The sequence below is a fragment of the Apteryx mantelli genome, chromosome 16, assembly GCF_036417845.1.
Source record: "Apteryx mantelli isolate bAptMan1 chromosome 16, bAptMan1.hap1, whole genome shotgun sequence".
Taxonomy (NCBI): Eukaryota; Metazoa; Chordata; class Aves; order Apterygiformes; family Apterygidae; genus Apteryx; species Apteryx mantelli.
In genome coordinates, this window is record NC_089993.1 from 21,375,119 (window position 1) to 21,390,987 (window position 15,869).

At 51.6% G+C, this 15,869-nt stretch overlaps 2 protein-coding genes across 2 annotated transcripts; both read left to right on the forward strand.

Annotated features, from left to right (window-relative positions):
- The first annotated feature begins 25 nt into the window (after positions 1-25).
- DCTN5 (dynactin subunit 5) lies at positions 26-8,359 on the forward strand. Its single transcript, XM_067306571.1, has 7 exons — positions 26-99; positions 206-274; positions 811-929; positions 1,434-1,545; positions 2,631-2,733; positions 3,482-3,573; positions 6,486-8,359. Exons 1-7 carry the CDS (start codon positions 52-54, stop codon positions 6,504-6,506), a joined length of 564 nt encoding a protein of 187 aa, XP_067162672.1. The 5' UTR covers positions 26-51; the 3' UTR covers positions 6,507-8,359.
- A 1,849-nt stretch (positions 8,360-10,208) lies between these two features.
- Positions 10,209-15,807, forward strand: PLK1 (polo like kinase 1). Its single transcript, XM_067306114.1, has 10 exons — positions 10,209-10,604; positions 10,791-10,959; positions 11,068-11,212; positions 11,708-11,801; positions 12,353-12,572; positions 12,897-13,055; positions 13,279-13,356; positions 13,818-13,972; positions 14,428-14,610; positions 15,070-15,807. Exons 1-10 carry the CDS (start codon positions 10,209-10,211, stop codon positions 15,274-15,276), a joined length of 1,806 nt encoding a protein of 601 aa, XP_067162215.1. The 3' UTR covers positions 15,277-15,807.
- Positions 15,808-15,869: the final 62 nt, after the last annotated feature.

The window sequence follows — 15,869 nt, forward strand, 5'->3', positions numbered from 1 at the left end:
GGGAAGTGACGTGTCGGAAGGCGGGTGTGGCGGCGCGGAAGTGGCGGAGCCATGGAGCTGAGCGAGATGCTCTACAACAAGTCCGAGTACATCGAGACGGTGCGGCCGCGCTGGGCGGGGGGCGGCGGGCGGCGGGGCCGGGGCGGCTGAGGGGGCCTGGCCGGGGGAGCCGGGGGCCGCGGTGACCCGCCTCTTCTCCCCGCAGGCGTCCGGCAACAAGGTGAGCCGTCAGTCCGTGCTGTGCGGCAGCCAGAACATCGTCCTCAACGGCAAGGTGGGCGCGGCCGCGGGCGGCCCCTTCCAGCCAGCGCCGGGGGATCCGCGCGAGCGTGGGAACGCGCCCGCCGCGCCGCCCCCGCCCCTGCCCCTGCCGGGCCCCGCTCGGCCCGCGGGGGAGGCGGCCCAGCCCCCGAGTCCGGCCACCATCGCGGCTGCGCCACGCCGCTGCGTTATCCTTGGGCCGCCCCCTCGCCCCTCAGACACCGGAGCTTTGCTCTTGGCAGAGCCAAAGAAAACTTACTGCGGGCGTGAGCAGCTCTCGGTGCTTTCGTCCATGCGACGGCAAAGGCGTATTTCTGCCTGCTCTTAAGTCTCGCTTTGTGCAGCTCACTTACTAACGCGATGGGAGAGCAGCCAGTGTTTCTGGGCTCTGTGCCATTTTCTCTGTTCTCACTCTTCTTTTGACTAAAAGAACCATCTGTAATGTTATATGGTTTCATTGAAGTAGTCTGACTTCTGCATGAGTCTTCATAAGAACTAGTAACACCGACAGAAATTGGAGCTCATTCATCTCTTTCTCTTCCTATCCAGACAATAGTTATGAACGACTGCATCATTCGGGGTGACCTGGCAAACGTAAGGGTTGGACGCCACTGCGTGGTGAAAAGCCGTAGTGTCATTAGACCACCCTTCAAGAAGTTTAGTAAAGGGTAAGAATTGCCTTCCTTCAGGAAGCAAACTGAAGTTAAAATTCGTATACTTAAAAATATTAGGTTGTGTAGGATCTGTATTTAGAGGGCTGTGTTCCTTTTGCAACAATTTTGCATAAATATGTCCCTCTAAACCTGCTTTTTCTTCAAATTGTCAGCTTTGCTTTGAGGGTTACTGTGCCTTTCAAACTGTAATATGGAAAGACTGGGATATGTTAAAATAGCGAAGTGAAGAACGTGTTTCATTTGTTCTTCATTTATTTGCAGTCTTTAGATCTAAGCATGTTTTACTGACATGACATATTCCTGTTGTTTCTTTTGGTCATCTTTTGGAAATATCTGAGAAAAGACCGGCTGCTGTTCAAATCTTCCTTAGTATCAAACTTGCCTCTGGTAATATAATTGGAGATGGCAGACTTCATGGTGTGATTTTAGGTCTAATAGCATTGTGGACTAGTCTGTATATTGTGTTACCTAAACAAATAACTCTCTCTTCTGTCACAGGGTCGCTTTCTTTCCTCTCCACATTGGTGATCATGTCTTCATAGAAGAGGACTGTGTTGTCAATGCAGCCCAGATTGGCTCCTATGTCCACATAGGCAAGAATTGCGTCATCGTGAGTGCTCTTTGTCAGTCTTTACTTCAAACTTTTGAGTACTATTGAGACTGTAACAACAATGGAAAGGTATCCACACCCATAGTTTGTAGCAAGCATGCTGTTCCCTTCTTCTTCCTTTTCCTTCTCCACAGAAAGTGGTGCTTTACATGTTGTCATTCTGAGGACAGCAAGTACAGCTGACCACTGTTTGGAAAACCGGTTCCAACAATATTGTCTCTATGGCAAATGGGACTCAGCTGGGAACCTTCTAGCACTGACTTATAAGAAACAGGCAATTGCACTGTGAGACTCATTTAGTTCCTCTCTGCCTGTAATGAATGCTAAGCGATGACTCTCATTAAACGGCTTTCTGTATTAGTTAATAATTTCTGTCTGCTCTTAAGCCTCACTTTGTGCAGTGTTAATGTGCAGGTTGGTGTTTTACTGAAACAGGGGCATGCAGTTGCTAATTATCTCAGACAAGCTGCTAACTGTCCTGTGTTTTGTTAAATACTGCAGCAATTTGGAACTAATCACTGTAGCCTATGTGAAAGACATGCTTGTTCTCTTTTCAGGAGCTGCATTTACATAGTCTGGACATGTAGTGGTTCCTTTTCATTGGTACTTGTTCTTGCATAGCTTAAAAGTCAGATGAAGCCCAAAGACGATCAGTAATCAGCATGTTAGGAACTTCTGATATCTCTGTATCCAGGGAAGAGAGCCTTCCCCCGAAGCACAGTGGATTTGTGAATCTACACAAATAATGCAAAACAGTCAAAGTTACTGTCTGCTGAGCTACAGACCTTGCTGTGTTACTGCGTGACTAGGGTTATTGGTTCCAACTTGCACATTGACGTGTTAATGTGTAACTCCCTGTGTACATGTGTTACTCAAGAGCAAGTAGACTTTTTTTCCTTAGAAAAAAAATAATTCAGCCTCTTAAATGCTGTTGGGAACAGCATTCAGTCAGGGTGAAGATATATTCCCATGTTTCCCTTATTATGCGGAATGAGTTTTGAGGAGTTAAACTTGTTGAACTTCAACTTACCAGGAATAAATAAAAAAGAATTGTGAGTATAAACTTTACCTGGTCTCTGTTTTAGGGTCGTAGATGTGTTCTGAAAGACTGCTGCAAAATCTTAGACAATACGGTATTACCTCCTGAAACGGTTGTCCCACCTTTCACAGTATTCTCGGGCTGCCCAGGTAAGCTCCCTCTAATTTTACTTGTACGTAAATGTGGATAACTCGGATATTCTTATTTTAAAAAAAAAAAGTTGCTGTGACAAAGGCTCCTATATGCATGGGGCCTAGAAATAAAGGCATAGGACACTTGGTGAAATGAAAAGTAACATTTTTAGCTTGTGAAACTTGCTGCTTTGGGATGTGTCAGGTAGATGGTGTATGCTTACTCATAATAATATGGCTGGGATGACAATACGTATGCCAGCAGTGGCCATCCTTTATAGAAAGCAACACAGCCTTTCAGGCATCTAGAATTCAGCAGGTGCTTGGGCTCTGGCAGAGGGAATGCTTCCTTTTCAGTGGTTTCTGGTTTTGTAGGTGTTTCCTTAAGTTGAGCTGTAGGAATTCCACATTATTCATATTTTAATAGAGAGGGAGGCACACTGAATTAGTTCCTGCCTGTCAACCTGGCTGCACTGGAGGCCTCATTGTACAAATTGTGCAATCTGTTGTTCATCTTCAGATACTGTTTTATGGGGAAGGGCAGAAGCTGTTAGAGGACCCAGCTGAGGCAGGTTATCTGACTTCCATGCCGGAGGGTAGATGGGAGCGACCCCACTGTATTGAGAGAAGAGCCCTTAGCTGTTCTATTAGTATTTACTTGCAATTCAATCATAAAATAGAGTAACTGCTTTGAATGTTGAATATAAGCTCATTTTTGCTTCCTCCTTCAAGAATGCTGATGGTCATGCTGTTGTTCCTCTTCCAGGACTCTTCTCTGGGGAACTCCCGGAATGTACCCAGGAACTCATGATTGACGTTACAAAGAGCTATTACCAGAAGTTCTTGCCGCTCACTCAGGTCTAGTAGCCTATTTACCATGTTTCAGAGCAATAAAGACACATAGGAGTACTTTGGGAGGGGGAGAGGAATATTGGTCAGAAAATCCAGGGCATGGTCCTCTGCTGTTGCTGAACACTTCTGCGGGTGTTCCTCAGCACTAATGGTCTGGCCAAGCAGTCCCTTGTGAAAGCTGCTGTGTCATGTTGTTTAAACTTTGTATGGTCATTCAAATGTACTTCATTCCATGCCGTCTGAATTGTGCCATTAAATGTTCTGGAGCTAGGAAAGCTGATACAATTCCCTTTAGGGCAATGTCTGTTGCAGTTGAGCAACAAGGCAGAGTTGACAGCTCATACTCTGCAGCCAAAGCCTGTCTCTCACATCATTTCTGTTCCTAACCCAGAGCAAGTGGGTTTACATCTGCTAGAAGTAACCTTCATCCTTGAACAGAAGTGTTATGTGGCTGACATGCTTGTTTTGGGCAGTTATTTACTGTGGTTCATTAGAGCCAATGCTTTCCTTCAGAAAAATATGTGTTGATCTATGGGCCTGTGTGTTGAGGTGGATGGCCTCTTCCTTTTTTCCCTGCAGACCAAGCCTCTCCTATAGGAACAGGGTATCTTTTATCCTGTGATTGGTTTTAGCACTTTTGGCTGACAGATTGAAACCTGTCTTACTCTGACTTGCCTGATAGGACACTTAGCTTTTAGCTCTTGAAGTAGACACCAGTTGTGTGCTCTCACCAATCATGCAGGGTTAGGATTCTCATGTCTGATGCATGTTCTTTTTCCTGAACATCACAGACCTCAAAAAGCCAAAGGGCTTTGGAAAGAGGATTATCATTTCACTCTCAAAATTCAGTGTAGCAGAAGGTGGGGAATTAAAAGCAGAAAATGGAGGTGGGTGGGAGAATGCTGCAATTGTCCCCATTTGTTGCCCACTGTGTATATTTGCAGAAAGCTCTTCACTGCTTTTTTGCATCATAAAACTTAAGATGGAGATTCAGACTTCTTGGAAAGAGTGAATGTTTCATTTTGCACGTGTAATACAGCTGCAGTTATTCTTGTTGGGAGCAGCTGTGTGCAAGTTGGACACGGCTGATACTTTATGTACTCGACTCAGTACCAGACTACTGGCCAAAAATGAATCTGCCTGCTCTGGTTTTGTTGTATTAAAGCTTAGCATCAGCCCTTTGTAGCTTTTAAAACTGGGGCTTCTGCATGTTGTAGTGTACCAGCTGGGGGCTAGAATGCATATTAGGTAGTAGGTGTGCGACTGTGAGACCGGCAGCCCTGGTGCATTCAAGCTGTTCTGTATAATGCAGAGTACTGAAATACATTAATTAGCAAACAGCTATAAAAACACTAAAGTGTGTAGCAACTACTATTAATCAAATGTAAAACCAGTGTCTGGTTTGTTTGTATTTTTACTGTACATAAATTAAAAGCCTCTTAAGTTATTCAAGTGACTCAAGGTTGTGACTTTCCAAATCAAACTGCTGAAAGTAGAGTGAGGTTTCTGTTGTGCTTGTGCACATGTACCACAGTCTCTTGTTCTGTGAATATTACAGGCATGCAGTGTCAGTGCATTAAAAAGTGAAGTACAGTGTGAAACAGCTTCTACTTTTCTGTTTCTGAGCTGATGACTTTCACCAACAAATGAAGTGATTCCAGCATGGCTGTTTTGTAGAGGCTCTGAAATACAGAATTTTTTTACTTCTATTCTTGATACTGAAATGAGAATCCTAAAGCCACCAGGGTGACTGTAAAATCCTCTCTCTTCAGCACTGAAACTTTAAGCATGCCTATTCTGTACAGCAGCTGCTCCAATGATGTTGCTTCAAGCACTTGGAAATGGCCTGCTTTTTGGATCTAGCAGTCTCGGATGATATAACTCCTCTCCTTTTGCATCTGTGCAAAAAAAGCAGGAGCTGGAGCCAGCTTTCTCATGGCAGCAAACACAGTTGCAACAAGATGTGATTTTGTGTTGAGGCTGTAACAGGCTGATACTGGTCCATTCCATTGGAGAATTCAATAGTTAGGTCATGTCTCTTTCAACAGAAGTAAAATGTCTTGCTAGAAGCCCAGATTCAGTAGGACTGTTGTATCACCTAGTCCCATACAGGCTAGAAATAGCTGTTTAATGGCAGCTGTATTTATGAAGCCCTCCTGAAGTGGGAGTGGAGACAAATGCAGAAGGGAACTGTGTTCTTTCTGTGATCTTGCGGGGGTTCAGGGGGTGATTTATATGTAAAAGGGCCAAGCTTGCTACTTTTTCTACCTGGGTGAAAAGTATGAAGCCATAAGTGTTCCTGACATTTGTACTACAGGCAGTTTCCTAATTGACTTCAACTGCCAATATGATTAGCTCCTCCTGTCCAAAATCTGACTGGCCCTTGCAGAAGCCGTTTGCTGTGAGGGGCAAAAGGAGGCTGCCTCAGTCACCAGACCTCACAGGCTTTGGGACTCTTGCGAGATTTTGTGCATGTCAGATGTTTAGGTGTTTATGCTGCCACTCGTTAGTACTACTTTGCACTGTTAACTTGCTATCAGCTGTCTCTTGATGTGTGTGAAGTAGCACTGTATCTGGTCCGGAAGGGCCTATATGTGCTGTGTTGCCATGGTGTCACTTCAAAGTTTCAGCACCGCATAGTACATTTCACCGGGATCGCTTGATTAACGACCACAGTTGAGCAGCATGAAGCTAGAGCGGGGGAGGAGGGCGGGCTGTTTAGCTGAGGGATATGAGTTTGAGAATGGAAATGGGACTGCAGCTGGAAAAGTCTCAGGAATGATGTACTTCCACCATCACTTGAACAGCACAGCTGTAGTGTATTGAGGGATATGTAACTGTACAGCCACTTACACATTTCTCAGCCTTGTCTTCCTTCTAGCAGGCTGATTAAAACCTGTTTTATTGTCTCTGTTAAGGTGGCCTCTGCCAGGGTCTAAAAACAAGTCACCACTGAAGATCTCAAATACTCAGCAATGTTAACATTCCTTAGATTTGGTCACTTTGCCCTCCTGTCCTCTGAAGCATCACTGACCTGGGCTCATCTCTACACCTCTGCCAGCTCTCTGGAATGATGGAGTATCAGTAGGTTGCAGCATGCTTCTACAGCCCCTGGGAATTGTAGTTTTCTGATGTCAACATTCAGTTTAGTGAAGTGCAGTGAAACTTGACTTCCAAAAGAGGGCTTTGCTGCACAGCCAAAGAGCAGCTGTAGGTGCTTGGGGAAGCATGATGCTCGAAGGGACGGGGAGGGAAATGTGAATTCCTTCTTTCAAGACTTTTAGCAAAAAGTGATCACTTCAAACAGTAAATCACTATGTTGCTTCATTGATCCTATATACGTCACTTTGCTCTGACCAAGACTGGAGGCACATGCTACTTGTGTTGATCACTCTTATGGAGGGCATTTAAAGTCCTCAGGAACGTAAAACTGGGGCTTCAGAATGCTCCTCTCTTTTACTCTGCGTCCACTGTCATCTGCTAGGGGTTGTAGTATCTGCCTGGTACTAGAGTCAGGAGTAACTGTACTCACTGTAACTGGCTGAGCAAGACCAGGCAGCGCAGCAAGCACGATCTGTTTGGAATTTGGCTGGAATGTGCCCTGACCCCCATCACCCTCCCCGTTGCTGCACAGCATTGCTCCCAAAGCCAAACTTCTGCCAACCTGTGGGACCACAGAAGCCCCTGAGAGCCAGACCTTCCCATTGCGCAGTTACACTTATGTGATGCTTTGAGCCAGTGCTGAGACGGGAGATCCAGCCGCTCCTTCGTGTCCTCATCCTAGCTTCAGCGTACAGCCATGCACGCCTGGAGGGAGAGAGCAGGCTCGTGGCCCCAGGTGCTCTGGCTGACCTGGTTTTGTGCTGTTCTTGGTTATTGTTCATTGGTGCTTCGTTCTGGGCCAGCAGGCAGCAAGATCAGATTAAGGGATGAGTACCTATGCTAAGGTTGCTTTTCTTAACACATGGTGTTCTTAGATTACAGGAACAAGCTCTCCAGGCCCCAGTGCACATGTGGTCCATTGCTGCCATTTTATTTCCTAAATAGTATCCCACATGGTCACTGGGATGAGGAAGGTGAAAAAGTCATTAACGAGGCCAGGCACAAGTACACTCAGCTGGCAAAATCCCACCCCCAGGTGACAGAGAGGGAAAGGAGAGGTGCCACCAGAGAAGCTGAAAATGACAGTAGGAATATGTGGGATTACAGACTAAAAATCAGCAAAATGACCAGATTCTTGGGGGAATGCGGACATATATAAACAAGCAATGTTTTACCTTGGAGGAGTCACAAAAATGTGCAGGGAACTGAACTGTCTAGTTGCCATTTCTCTTTCACAGAAAAAACGTACCAAGTACAAACTATAACATGAATTTCCCTTCACAAAATAGTTAAACTAAGTCTGCCAGAAGAACTTCACTGAAAAGCTGCTTACAGCCCACAGGAGTGGGGGAAAAGGACTCAAGCTAAAATCACCTTTGGCTGTCACTTGAAAGCCACTCATTCCTTATGGGGAGGACAGTTCTGCAACTAGTACCGTTTGTGTATTTGTGTCTATAAATTCTCTTTGACTTCCCAAATCCACAAATCATGGTATTGATTCAAACAACTATAGACATGTATAACACTGCCTTGAGGAATTCGGAGTATTTCAATATTGTCCAACGCTGCCCTGGTCTTTGTGAGCTGGTTCTCAGCTATGTCTCATCCCCCTAGAACCTGCATGCTTGTACGTGTGCCTGTGTGCTTACTTGAGCCCTTCTTGTACACACAAATAAACAGGTAAAAATAACTCTGCTGAAGGGTTGGCTGCAGTGTCGTATCAACGCTATATTGGTGCTGTGCTGCCAAGAGGGTTTCACGTGCGCTCAGGCTGGTAAGCTAAGGCTTTTATCAGACAGACAAGCAATCAACATCTGAGTGGCAGTATTAAGCACCACAAAAAATAAATGAAATTTCCACTCTCTTGTGGGAGACATTTAGACAGCGGAAAGCTCCCATTTATAACTCAGAGATTGTTTCAGCCTCTGCCAAGGCGGATGGCAAACTGCCCTAAGTCTGGTTGACCTCAACAAGTCTGTCAGAGTGCTCTGCCAACTGCTTGTCCTCTTTTCCCAGTTTTTCAGCTCAAAACGGGGGGTACCTGGCCTCATTTGCATCCCCTTTCTTGGCCTCTCCTCCTTGCGCTGGCAGTGAAGCCTCAAGCCCTCCCAGCGGTTCGCCACTGAGGTGACCTGGAGGTGCAGCTGGGAGGGAGTGCTCGTCCTCCCGCTCGGAAAAGCCCGTGGCCAGCACAGAGCCAGTCCTCCAGCCTCAGCGGACTGCCTCCGTCTTAAGCCACAGCCCTGAATCTTATTGGCACGATAGCAGCACCAGCCGGAGGCGCACCGGAGCCCGGCTTCGGGCCGGCCCATCTCCAAGGTGCTGCCGGACGCTCCGTGCGCTCTCGGGGTGGATGGGGAGGCCACGGGGCAGGCGCCGTGTCCCCTGCTCCGGGCTCGGCGCCGATCCGGCGTCGCGGCTGCCTGCTGGCGCTTGGCGTCCTGGAGGGAAGGGGCATCCGTGCCCCGGGGGAACGCGGGCCCTCGGGAGCACCTGGGAGGGACGAGGCTGAGCGCACGAGGCCTCCGGCGGCCTCCCCCACGAAATGTTTCGGCGCTCCTCGCGCTGCTGCCCGCCGGCTCCAAGGTGGCAGCCGCTGCTGGGGGTGAGCACGGCGGTGCCAGGCCGCCCGCAGGGCCACCAGCCTGGCGCTCCCCATCCCCGAGTGCCGTCACCGCATGGCCCTGCGCTCGCGTGTCGCCCCACCGCGTGCGCCGGGGAGGCCGAGCACACGTGCCCTCTTGCCCTCCATGCCAGAAACGATGCGAGCTGCCCCGGAAGAGGCACGAACGAGGCAGGCGAGCCCAGTCCCGCCGGCGGCCCCCCCCCCCCGGCCGGTGCGGCCCCGCCTGCGCCGCGCTCACGCGTGCGGCCTCGCCGCCCGCCCGCTGCGCCCCGCCCGCCCGCTGCGCCCCGCCCGGCCGCGAGGCGGCGCCCGCGCCCCCGCACCGCGCCGCGCCGCGCCTGTCTCTTTAAACGCGGCGGGCGGGGGCGCGCTCCCATGGTGCGTCGCGGCGGACGCTTGGATTTTAAATCCTCTCGACCAATAGGGAGCGACCTGGCGCGCGTAACGTTCCGGCTCCGCGTTTGAAATTGTTACAGTGCTGCCGCGGCGGCCACAGCGCTCTGCGCCCGCCCGCACCGGCCCGGCCCGGCCCGCACCGCACCGCACCGCACCGGGGGCTCGGCTCCGCTCTGCGCCCGCCCGCGCTGATCCGATCCGATCCGACCCGGCCCGCGCCGCACGGGGGACTTCGCTCTGCGCCCGCCCGCACTGATCCGATCAGACCCGACCCGGCCTGCGCCGCACCACACCGCACCGCACGGGGGGCTTCGCTTCGCTCCGCTCTGCGCCCGCCCGCACCGGGGACTCCGCGCCCGCCCGCGCCGCTCCGCTCCGCACCGCCCCGGGGGCCCCGCACCGCGGCTCCTTGCCGGCCGCTCCGCACCGCACCGCGCCCGGCCGCCCCGGCGGTCGCTCCCTCGCAGTAAGGCGCCGCCCCGAGGGTCCCGGCCGGCGCCGCGGAGCCGCGGGCGGGATGAGCGCGGCGGGCGGGAAGGCGGCGCGGCCGCCGGGCGCAGCGGCGGCGGCGGCGGCGGATCCGGGGCGGGCGGGCGGCGCGGCGGCGGCGGGCGGCAAGGAGGTGCCCAAGGTGCTGGTGGACCCGCGGACGCGGCGCAGCTACGTGCGCGGGCGCTTCCTGGGCAAGGGCGGCTTCGCGCGGTGCTACGAGCTGGCCGAGGCCGAGAGCCGCGAGGTGTTCGCCGGCAAGGTGGTGCCCAAGTCGCTGCTGGTGAAGCCGCACCAGAAGGAGAAGATGTCCATGGAGATCGCCATCCACCGCAGCCTGGCGCACCGCCACGTCGTCGGCTTCCAGGGCTTCTTCGAGGACGCCGACTTCGTCTACGTGGTGCTGGAGCTCTGCCGCCGCCGGGTGAGCGCCGGGGGGGGCCGGGCCGGGGGGGGGGTCTGGGGGGCCCTGGGGCCGGGGGACCTCCAGGGGATCGGGCTCGAGGCCGGGCCGGGGGCTCCGGGGGGCTCCATGGGGGGGGGATCGGGCCCCGGGGGGTCGGGGCAGCCCCGGGGCCGGTGCGTGCCCGGTGCTGACGGCCTCCCGCAGTCGCTGCTGGAGCTGCACAAGCGGCGGAAGGCGCTGAGCGAGCCCGAGGTGCGCTACTACCTGCGCCAGACCATCCTGGGCTGCCAGTACCTCCACAGCCGCCGCGTCATCCACCGCGACCTCAAGCTGGGCAACCTCTTCCTCAGCGACGAGATGGAGGTGAAGATCGGTAGGTGCCCGCGACACGGTGCCCCCCACCCACGGTAGGGACCCCGAGCTTGGGGTCGGCGGCGCGGGGGCCTCTGGCTCATGCTCTTGTCTTCCCCCTCTCCCAAAGGTGACTTTGGCCTGGCCACCAAAGTGGAGTATGACGGCGAGCGTAAGAAGACCTTGTGTGGGACCCCGAACTACATTGCCCCAGAGGTGCTGGGCAAGAAGGGGCACAGCTTCGAGGTGGACATCTGGTCCATCGGCTGCATCATGTGAGTCAAAGCGCCTCCCGCACGGGGCTGTGGGGCTGGGCTGTCCCATGCTCCGGGTGTCCTTGAGGTTTTGGCATAAGCTGAAGCCTTGGGCGTGCTATCTCCAGAGCACCTGCCCTGGCTGAGCATGGCTGCTAGCCAGCATGTGACCTCCCCAGTGCTCGGCACATGTGTAGGCATATGTGTCTTTGCAGACTAATCTGCTCACATGGGGGCTGTCTTGAGGCATTTTTTTGCAAAAGCCTTCATTTCCCAACCAGAACTTTCTCCAGGGGGTACTAGATCCCAGCTTCCCCTCTCAGGGAGAAGGAACTAGGAATAGTACCTGTAACTACCTGCTGTACCACCCTTCCTGGCGGAGGGAGCACACTTGGCGTTGGGAAGTCACAGGAGGCACTTCAAGATGGGGCTGCTTCTGAACCAGGAGTGTTGTAGTCCCCCTGCAAGCTGCCTCATACAAGGCTGTGACAGGCTTCTATGTCCTTAAACACGCAGGTACACTCTGCTGGTAGGGAAACCGCCTTTTGAAACCTCTTGTCTAAAGGAAACTTACATCCGAATTAAGAAGAATGAATATACCATCCCCAAGGTATGGCGCTTCCTGTGGGCGGACTCACTAACCTTGCAGCAGGTTTTGGCTGCTTTCTGCACCATTCTGCTTCTGACACTTAACGAGCTTGCATAATGGTGAAACGGCTCTCCTTGCCAAGTGCTAGGGAGGGGATGTTTCAGTCTGGTGGAATGGACCTGTGGAGTCGGCTTCCTACTGAGGGGCCAGCAGCTCCCCCTCGACATACCAAAAATCTGAACTGGGCAGCTGGCATGTGAAGGAGAAGGCCGTGGGGTAATTTAACTTGCTTGAGTCCAGCCACAGATGAGGTCTGGACCAGGTCCCCTGCTCATCCCACTGTTGGTTCAGTCTTGCTAGTCAGTTGACTTCAAGCTCTGAACACTGCCAGGAGCTTGCACGGGTGCTGTCAAGCTGTTCTGTTTCCCCAGACCAGTGTCCTGCACCTGCCCAGCACAGGAGCTCTGCTCTGAGCAGAGCTGCCCCCGTGTTGCACATCCTGTGCACATTGCTCCTTGTGCATGCTTGTCCCTGACCTTTCTTGTTTGTGAACTCTGCCTGTTTCCTCACAGCACATCAACCCTGTAGCTGCTAACCTCATCCAGAAGATGCTGAGGTCTGACCCTGCCACGCGCCCGACTATCGACGAGTTGCTGAATGATGAGTTCTTCACGTCAGGATACATCCCCAACCGCTTGCCCACCAGCTGTCTCACCGTCGCACCTAGGTTTTCAATTGCTCCCAGCGGGCTTGATCTGAACGGGCGAAAGCCACTGACTGCACTCAACAAAGGTGAGCGCAAGTGCCTGGGAGCCAAGGGCCGTGGACTGCAGTGCTGGATGAAAGCCTGCCTGGCTTCCAACAACATCCAGGCTATTGGTGAGGAATATGGTGCTGCCTAACCTCTTCCTGACTTGTATGAAAACCTGGAGCACTTTGTGAATGGGAGGCCTCTTCCCTCTTTTCCTCCCTGCTTTGGCTCTGGGTTGTGTCAGCACTAACTTTAGCTATATGGTGTGTAATGTGTTTATTACAGCTAGGACTGAATGTAAATCTGGTGCCTTTAGAAACCTACTTCCTGGTAACGCCTCCAAACTCTTTTCTTTCCTGGCCTAGGACCAGACAGCCCTGCACTAGAGAGCTTGCCTGAAAAAGATGATGTAGCTGGGCTGCGGGAGCTGGGAGATGCTGTTGACTGTCACTTAGCAGACATGTTACAGCAGCTGACTGCAGTCAATTCAGCCAAGCCATCTGAGAGAGTGGTGGTGAGACAAGGTGAGCCTGGGGACAATGCCATGTGCACTGGCCTTTCTTGGTAACTTGCTTTTCTGTCATTCTGCTGCTGTTTGAAGTGAGGGGTTAACTGACCTCCTTGGTTTCAAACTGGAAGGCAGAGAAGCGATGTAGTAGCTACTTGTCTTCATTTTGGCATTACTTGTTTGCTATGGTGCACAGGATGCCTTAAACATCTTCTCATAAACTGTTCTTCTCTTGGCAGAAGAGGCTGAAGACCCAGCCTGCATTCCTATCTTCTGGGTTAGCAAATGGGTGGACTACTCAGATAAATATGGTCTAGGTAAGTAATACAGGGGCAGCACTTCAGCCTTTTCTAGTTCTTGAAGAAGCTGAGGGAAGCTATGATTCAGGCATCGCATGTATCAGATTCTTTAATCTGGCAGTCCAGCATGTAGGTGTCTAAAACCACCATCACTGCTGAATCCAGAGCAGTGGTCACTGAACATCAGCCCATGCCACTGTGGGCAGAAAACAGCTACCTGCTGCATGGGATGTGGCCTCACTCTGAAGTGAGCAAATGATACCCAGTGCTGTAGTTACTAAAGCTTCCTTCTGTGGCATGTGATATGGCAGGGAAGGGTGACAAATCCAGAGAAGTGCCACCCAGACCTCTGCAAATAGGAGGAGCTCTAGACTTGGGGTGGCTGTCACCAATCCCCTACATGACACAATCCTGCCTTGTATTTTGCACAATCAGCAGTCCTGTGTATTTGAAGGTCTAACAGGCTCTCTTTGAACTAGGTTATCAGCTGTGCGACAACAGTGTTGGAGTTCTCTTCAATGACTCCACTCGTCTTATTATGTATAATGACGGGGACAGCTTGCAGTACATCGAGCAAAACAGCACAGAGTCCTACTTCACTGTGAGATCCTATCCCTCTGCCTTGAACAAGAAGGTTAGTTCTGGGGACAGGGGCCACTGCTGGTGGGTGGGCATTCCTCCTGTTGAGACCTCTGCCAGCCTCCATGGGTGGGTTCCAGGGATCTGTCTCTTGCAGCCTGCAGGATGAAAGCAGCCCCTTCTTGGCTGGTAAAACATGGTCCAAAGGAGAGACACTAGCAGCTCTCACTGTTTCTAGTTGCTAGCTGAGGTTTGCTTATGAGTAGCTTCAAAGAAATATGTGCTCACAAAGCCTGCATGTACCAGAGCGTTAAGCAAAGTGAGCCTCAAGCATCACCAACTGGGTTAACTTTGCTGTCTGAATATATGAACTCATACAAGTTCTTACACTGACCCCTCAAGTCCTGAAAGACAGAAGGAGGCTCTGGGACTGCAAAAGCAGCCTCTGCCCTCCCCTTGTAGCATGGGTCATCTCCAGCCTGTCTGGATAACAGCCTTTCCTGTCTGCAGATAACACTATTGAAATACTTCCGGAACTACATGAGCGAGCACCTGCTGAAGGCAGGTGCTAACATCACGCCTCGGGAAGGAGATGAGCTGGCTCGTTTACCCTACCTCTGCACGTGGTTCCGGACCCGCAGCGCCATTATCCTGCACCTCAGCAATGGCACTGTGCAGATCAACTTCTTCCAGGTGAGGATGCTACTCCCTGGGTTTTCCCAGGGCTGCAGCTCTAGCTGCCCTAACAGCTCTGCTACAAACAGTGCTATATGCAAACAACCTCCTTAGCAGGAGGGTGCAACCCAAGCCAAAACTTTGCCCAGTGAACCTAGACTGGAAGGCTCCTTACTCTACTTGCCAGTACATAAGCCATCCAGACAACTCAGCATGCTAAGGGGCTATTTCTTAGAGCAGGAGCAAGACTGCTGCACAGTCCCAAGTGCAGTGGCTCTTGGGCTGGCTGGATAGACTTGTTTCCTTTTGCTGCTATCTGTGAAGGAATGGCTTTCTACCCCAACTTGGCTGTGGTGAGGTGCTCTGTCAGCATGTTTCTGGATGCTGCTGGGATGCCCCAACTGCTGAGATGGTTCATTTTGAGGGAAACCAAGTGCTTGCAGTGTGCTCAGGGTGACCTGTGTTCTCTCCCTGTAGGACCACACCAAAGTCATCTTGTGCCCTCTCATGGCTGCTGTCACATACATAGATGAGAAACGGGACTTCCGCACGTACAAGCTGAGTCTCATCGAGGAACATGGATGCTGCAAGGAGCTGGCCAGCCGGCTCCGCTACGCTCGCACCATGGTGGAGAAGCTCCTCAGCTCAAAGTCTGGCTCAGCCCGCGTGAAACCTTCTGTTTAGGCCTTGGTCTTGATGGACTTGACGTCTGTGCCAAACTGTTCCAGCTGTGGATGGGGGAGTCTAGTAGCATCCCTGCTTGCACTGTAACCTCTCGTCACCCAGCTGGGCTCCCACTCCTGGGTACGGTCTAGTTGCCACGAGAGCCTCTGCTGTGGGAATGGTGCTGTGTTTACTCTGACTGGTGCCCAAGGGGCTTTCTTGCTCCCCTTTCCCAACAGAAAGTCTATTTTTTAAGTATCTAGTCTTTTTTCTAACTTCCCAAAACAAAAAGCCTGACTCAAAACAAACCTCTTGTTTGAGGTTCCTGGGCATGAGAGACCAGAGCGTGGGGAGGGCAGAACTATCATGCAAGTTATTTGTACATGTTTGTGCCTTATGCTCTGGGCTTTGTTTTCTCTTGCAGCAATTCAGCTAAGATATTTAACGTGCCCAGGTTGAGACTGAGCAATGGGCCTTTTAATACTGAAATTAATCTACATGAAACCTAAACTTTTGTATATTGCATAACTTGATTAAAGATTGTTCGCTGCAGTGTCCAGCCTGTCTTGGTTCTTTGGCCTGCTCTAAGGACTTATTTAGGCAGCTGAGGGAGG

Excerpts from the sequence above, each read along its gene's own strand:
- PLK1 (XM_067306114.1), top strand. The coding sequence starts at position 10,209 with ATGAGCGCGGCGGGCGGGAAGGCGGCGCGGCCGCCGGGCGCAGCGGCG. Across the intron at positions 10,605-10,790 it reads TGGAGCTCTGCCGCCGCCGG|TCGCTGCTGGAGCTGCACAA; the intron begins GTGAGCGCCGGG and ends GGCCTCCCGCAG. Across the intron at positions 12,573-12,896 it reads ACTGACTGCACTCAACAAAG|GACCAGACAGCCCTGCACTA; the intron begins GTGAGCGCAAGT and ends TTCCTGGCCTAG.
- DCTN5 (XM_067306571.1), top strand. The coding sequence starts at position 52 with ATGGAGCTGAGCGAGATGCTCTACAACAAGTCCGAGTACATCGAGACG. Across the intron at positions 930-1,433 it reads TTCAAGAAGTTTAGTAAAGG|GGTCGCTTTCTTTCCTCTCC; the intron begins GTAAGAATTGCC and ends CTTCTGTCACAG. Across the intron at positions 2,734-3,481 it reads AGTATTCTCGGGCTGCCCAG|GACTCTTCTCTGGGGAACTC; the intron begins GTAAGCTCCCTC and ends TTCCTCTTCCAG.